The 6,367-nt window shown below is 34.3% G+C and overlaps 1 protein-coding gene across 1 annotated transcript; it reads left to right on the top strand.

The window, feature by feature from the left end:
• Positions 1-4,085: 4,085 nt before the first annotated feature.
• On the top strand, positions 4,086-5,363 carry LOC113346115. The gene is made up of 2 exons (XM_026589689.1): positions 4,086-4,236; positions 4,369-5,363. The coding sequence occupies exons 1-2, from the start codon at positions 4,086-4,088 to the stop codon at positions 5,361-5,363; spliced, it is 1,146 nt and encodes a 381-aa protein (XP_026445474.1).
• The last annotated feature ends 1,004 nt before the right edge of the window (positions 5,364-6,367 follow it).

The raw sequence follows: 6,367 nt of genomic DNA, 5'->3' as shown, positions 1-6,367 counted from the left end.
TTCAGTCTAGCGCAACAGTTGTGTAATACGGTTCAAATGATAGGTGTTGATTATTGCTTAGATCTTAGTAAAGGATGATTAGTTTGTCTGAAAGGGATTTTTGTTTTAATTTGGTGGATTTTTGATTTCTTTTATAAAAAATGAGATCAGTTTTGAATAACCCTAACTTCAGTTTTTATTTGGAGAATAGAATAGAAAATGAAGTTACTAGTTCCTTACCATCTCTATATATTCCTGATGAGGAAATTGATGAGAGTATTAGTGAATGGAATTTTAGTCTAATTGGAAGATTAGATTTTGTAAAACTGAAATTTGCTGCTGCTGAGGAGTCTTTGAGGAAACAATGGAATACAACAGGTAATTATCAACTAATTCCCCTTGTAAAAGGTTTCTTCATCATCAAATTAACGAATGAAAAAATATGAAGTATATTTGGAATGGTTTATGGAAAGTTGATTCACAAATTCTTAAACTAAGACTTTAGGAACAGAATTTTAATCATGCTGCTCAGAAAACTACTACTGCTTTTGTATGGGTGAATTTTCCTGTCTTGGCTATTGAATATTGGAAGGAAAAGATATTAATGTCATTGGGTGATGCTATTGAAAGAGCTATAAAAGTAGATGATACAAGTCTTAAAAGGGAAGTTAGATATTATTCTAGCATTTTAGTGGAAGTGGATTTAGCAAACAAAGTTCCTAATCAAGTATTAGTCAAGACCAAATATGGCAGTTTTGAACAAGAGGTACACATTCCTAAAATTCCTAGTTTCTGTAGTCATTGCAAGGTGGTGGGGAATTTGGTTACTGAATGTATAGTGCAGAAAAAAGAACAAATGCAGTTTGGTAGAGTTGGTGAAGAATCTAAGGTGCAGAGAAAAATATGGAAACTTAAAGAGAAAACACAAACTCCTATAGGTTTTGATATATGAAATAATCCAAAAGCACAACAACAAAATGAAGTTGAGAAAGGAATGTTGATTGAAGATGAAATTGTATATGCTATAATCACTCCAGTGGAGCAAAAAAGTGATGTCAATATCCATGAAAATGAGAATTCAGGTACATTTCATATATTACAAAATTTAGTGAATGATGAATTTCCTCCTTTAAGTGTGAACAAATTATTAGACGTGGCAACTAGTAGTTCTTCTTATTTTAAACAAGATTACAATTGGTACTGACAAGGAACAAGGAGTTCAAGAAGTTGTGAAAAAAATTGTTAAACCAAAGAGTATCAGTTTGATTACAAGAAGACACAATGGACTGAATCTAGTGAAAGAGAAAAAAAGGTGTGAGAAGTCCTTCTACTTCTCAATCTCAACCTTCTATATGAGGACAATTTTCTTTAATATCAGAGGCTTAAGGAGACCTAGAGCCAAAGATAAATTAAGAAGTTTAGTTAAAAATTTTAGTCCTACATTAATTTGGGTGGTGGAGCCAAAAGTAAAATGGAATTCTAAAGATTGCAAAAGTCTTAAGCTAGCAGGTATGAATCAAAAAGTAATACATAATTCAGAAGATGGTGTTAAAGGTAATATATGGCTTTTTTGGAGTGCTTCTATAACAGAACCAACAATGATTTCAATAACTAGACATGTGATTACTGTGAATGTTGGTGGAGTTTTAGTTTCTGGAATTCATGCAGCCTCACTTACAGTTGATAGAATGGAATTATGGAATGAACTAATGTATATAATTTCCATGGATTTACCTTGGATGTTAATAGGAGATTTTAATACAGTCTTAAATGTAGATGAAAAAATGGGGGGAAGAGCTCCTTTAAGAGTAGCAATGCAGGATTTTCATGAAGTGATCAACTATTGCAGTTTAGTTCAAGCCCCAAGTTCAGGATTACAATTTACTTGGTGTAATAACAGAGCAGGAGTTAAGAAAATTGTTTGTACCTTGGATAGAGCTCTTTATAATGTCAAGTGGATTTAAAAATATCCTACATGGAGTTATAAAGTTGGAGTAAGAAATATATCTGATCGCAGTCCACTTTTGGGGTCTTGTTTAATGATGCCTAAACCTAAGAACATCCCTTTCAGAGTTTTAAAGATTTGGCTGGAGCATGAAGATTTCAAGAGACTGATCAGGGAAGTTTGGAATGAAGATGTGCAAGGTAATCCTGTTTTTGTTTTTATGAAAAAAATGAAGAATATGAAAATAAAAATTAAAGAATGCAATTGGAGTGTATTTGGAGATGTTAGAATCAAATTGGCAGATGCTGAAAAAGAAGTTTTGAATGTTACTATACTTTCAGACAAAGATCCAAGTAATATTTCACTTTTAAAAAAATTGGTGGTGGCAAGAGGTAAACAAGAGATCTTAAATCAATAACATCATTCAATGTTACAATAGAAGGCAAGAGTAAGTTGGTTAAAAGATGGAGTAGCTAATACCAGATTTTTTCACACTTCAATCAAGATAAGACATGTTATAAATACTATAACTGAACTTGAAGATGAAGATGGATCTATTATAAATGATCAGTCTTTGATAGCAAAATCTCTAGAGAATCATTTCAAAGAAAAATTTAAATTCAAGGAAGTCAACTTTATGGAAGGAATTTTTGATGCAATCCCAGAGGTAGTAAATGCATAAGACAATATGATGTTAGAGAGAATTCCTTCAGCTTAGGAAATCAAAGAAGCAGTTTTTTCTTTAAATGCTGACAGTGCACCTGGGCCTGATGGTTTTCCAGGTTTTCTCTACAAGTTTGCTTGGGAAATAATCGGAGAAAGAGTTATAAATGTTGTGCAATACTGCTGGAGAAAAGGTATCATTCCAAGAGGCCTCAACTCAAATTTTCTCTTCTTATTACCTAAAGTAAAATGTGCTAGAAGACCAAATCAATTTAGGCCTATAAGATTGAGTAACTTCAGTTTCAATATATTTACAAAGATTATGACTTCCAGAATGTATGGTCTGATGGAAAAATTAGTGTCTGAACATCAAGTGAGCTTTTATAAAAAACAGATGCATTCAAGAACAAGTTGTTTTGGCATCAGAAATGATAAATGAGTTAGATACTAAGAGGAGAGGTGGAAATGTAGGCTTAAAGTTGGTTATTACTCAAGCTTATGATTCATTAAGCTGGGAATTCTTATTTGAAGTTATGAAGAAGTTTGGTTTCTCTCAAAAGTACATAAAGTGGCTACACCAATTGTTTACTTCATCTAGAGTTTCAGTCTTAGTTAATGGGGGTCCAGTGGGCTTTTTTGAAGTGAGCATAGGATTGAGACAAGGTGATCCATTATCACCAATTTTATTTGTATTAGCTGAGGATGTATTGAGTAGGATTTTAAGCAAAATGGTGGAGGAAAATAAGATTGCACCAATGGTTAACTACATAGGTGTTCATCCTACACATATCCTATTTGCAGATGATGTATTTCTGTTTTTCAATGGGAATAAAAGAAATATACAAAAGGTGATAAAACTTTTAAGTGATTATCAGTCATCCTCAGGACAAGTAATCAACCAAATGAAGAGAAAACTTTTTGTGGGAGGAGTAACTGAAGTCAGAAAGAACCAAATTGTTAATGAGTTTCAAATGAATCTTTCTACATTCCCATACAAGTATTTGGGGGTAGTTTTGAAACCAGGAGCTGTGAAATCAAGTACAGTATGTGTTGTGGTGGAAATGATGCAGAACAGACTAACTGGTTGGATTGGGAAAATGCTATCATTTAAGGACAGATTAACTCTTGGAAAATCAATTTTATGCAGCATTCTCATTTATAACATGTCAGTCTATAAGTGGCTTGCAAATGTAGTGAAGACTTGTGAGAAACTCATAAGGAATTTTCTATGGACAGGGGATCCATATGAAAGAAAAAGTATTACTCTGAAGTGGAATGAGACATGTTCACCAATGGAGGAAGGTGGATTGGGAATAAGGAGAATGGTAGTCATAAACAAGGCTTTGCTGATGAAATTAGTGTAGAAGATACAAAATTCTGAAGCTAAATGGGCAAGATTTATGAGAGCAAAATTTACAAATGCAAATGGTGATTGGATTTCAGGTTATAAAAGTCTACAGTTTGGCATGGTTTAAAATGGGTATTAAATGAAGTAAAGATGTATACTAGATGGATCACCGGCTCTGGTGAGCAAATTTCAGTATGGAATGATGCTTGGATTAAAGAAAAACCACTTAAGGAGATTTACGAGGAGGATGAATATATGACGCAGAGCAGAAACATGAAATTTGCATATTTGATTGTTGATGGTGAGTGGCTAATTCCTCCTAGAATGCTTCAATAATTTCAAGTGGAAGAGTTACCTGTTATTTCAAAAACAAAGGATACTAGAGTCTGGATTGGAACTATGTCAGGTGATTTCACTGTATTCTCATCTATAGAATGTATAAGAGAGCATTATCAGAAAGTGGCATGGGCAAGATATGTTTGGAATCCTACATTTCATCCAACAACAACAAGCAATGTATGGGAGATAGTGAGGGGCATATGTTCAACTGATGAAAAAATGAAGAGTAAAGGATACAATTTAGCTTCAAAATGCTATATGTGTGGTGCTGATACTGATAACCTTGAACATATATTATGGTATTGCGATTTCAGTCAGTTAGTATGCAAATGGCTAGGAGGAATCTTCTTGTTCTGCAATCCAGAATCATATGAAGATGTTATGAATTTTGCCAAACATAAGAGTGGAGCTGTAAAAGATATCTGGTTACTTGTTGCTTCCATTACAATGATGGAACTATGGTTCTTAAGGAACAAAATTTGTTTTGAAGAAGAGAAAGTAGACCTGGGGAAATTCAAGAGAAGAATAATACAGTACACAAAAGACTGTGCAGTGAGAATAAAGAGCTTCATCTGGGACTGTAGCTACGATTACATGGTTTTTAAGATTTTTGATCTGAAACATCAACCAATAAAGTCTCAAAGGATTATAGAAATGAGATTCTTCTTACCTGCAAGAAACCAAATACTCATATGTTGTGATGGAGCATCTAGGGGTAATCCAGGTGCAACGGGATGTGGTTTTGTTTGCAGAGATGATAGGAGAGTTTTTATATATGTTGAATCTACATGCCTGGGGATTGCAACTAATTACATTGCAGAATTAATGACTATTACAGGTGCAGTTGAATGGGCTATACAGAATAATAAGCTTGACATATGCATCAACTCTGATTCTAAAGCAGCAGTGAATGCATATTCATCTGGAAGACTGTCTTGGTTTATGCAGGTAAGATGGGAGAGAATAAAGGAGTTCATAAATAATATCCAAATTGTACATAGGTTGAGAGAAGTCAATTTCACTGCTGAATCCATGGCAAAGAAGGGTGCAGGCTTGGTGAGAGGGGGGGGGGGGGGAACTCTGTTTTAATACAAAGCCTAATTTCATCCATGCTCTGGAATCACCTGAGAAAATTTACTATAGAATTTGTTGAATACTGTTTTTTGTTGATGTTGGGCTTTAGGAGTTGGGTTTTGTTTATCTTTTTCTGAATTTTTCGTTTTCTGTTATTGGGCCCTGTGGGTTTTTGTTTCTTTTTCTGTAAACTCTTTAGTTGATTGTATTTTTCCATAATGAGTAATAAAATTGGAATTGATTGAACAAAAAAAAAAGTGTAATACGGTTCAGGTGGCGGTTACAAGTTGGTTATTGGCTTCACAAGCGTTCCAAAGGTGCCATACAAGTTGGAAGGGTTATGAAATGAGTTCGTAACCTTATTAGAGTGTCCTTAACCATTCAAGACAAGTGTGGTTTCAATCTGCATGAAACACAAAAGGTGGCAGTTGAAAAGCAGATTGGCGGTTATGGAAACTACCCTATGGGACACATGGCTGTTCCATACAGGTGCAAGCGGTTGCACAGAAGTTTTGACCTGATCCTAGCATGTATAAATAGCTTAGGAATCAATAATGTTGGTATTGTTCAATCGAAGAAGAACCACTGATTTTGTAGAGAGTGTTAGGCATTTACCAAGAGGATGAATGGACGGTTTTGTGTAATCTTCCTTAATGCAGTAAAATGGGTTTGTTGCAGTATTTCTCTGTGTTTATTATGTTGCTGATTTGTTGATCAATTGGTTTGATGCATGGCAAACCTCTTATGCTTACGGGGGCATAAAGAGTTAGAGAGAAAGAAGAAAAGACTTCCATTGTGCAATGCCTTATGAGTGAAGGCAGATGGGTACTTTGATGCAAGTACGCAAGCCCGAATGATTTTGGGTGAAGTTGATTCACTGAACCACAATCACTGCCGGTCATTTCCCATGAAAATTTTAGGCGACTAATTGGGCTGTGACACTTAGTGATGTAGGACATCTATTGGTTTAGGAATCATATTTTTTATTATTATTTTTATTATTTCTTATTTTTAGAATT

Source organism: Papaver somniferum, unplaced genomic scaffold, assembly GCF_003573695.1.
Source record: "Papaver somniferum cultivar HN1 unplaced genomic scaffold, ASM357369v1 unplaced-scaffold_93, whole genome shotgun sequence".
Lineage (NCBI taxonomy): Eukaryota > Viridiplantae > Streptophyta > Magnoliopsida > Ranunculales > Papaveraceae > Papaver > Papaver somniferum.
This window is presented reverse-complemented; position numbering and strand designations above follow the sequence as displayed.

Excerpts from the sequence above, each read along its gene's own strand:
- LOC113346115 (XM_026589689.1), top strand. The coding sequence starts at position 4,086 with ATGTATACTAGATGGATCACCGGCTCTGGTGAGCAAATTTCAGTATGG. Across the intron at positions 4,237-4,368 it reads TGCATATTTGATTGTTGATG|AATGTATAAGAGAGCATTAT; the intron begins GTGAGTGGCTAA and ends TCTCATCTATAG.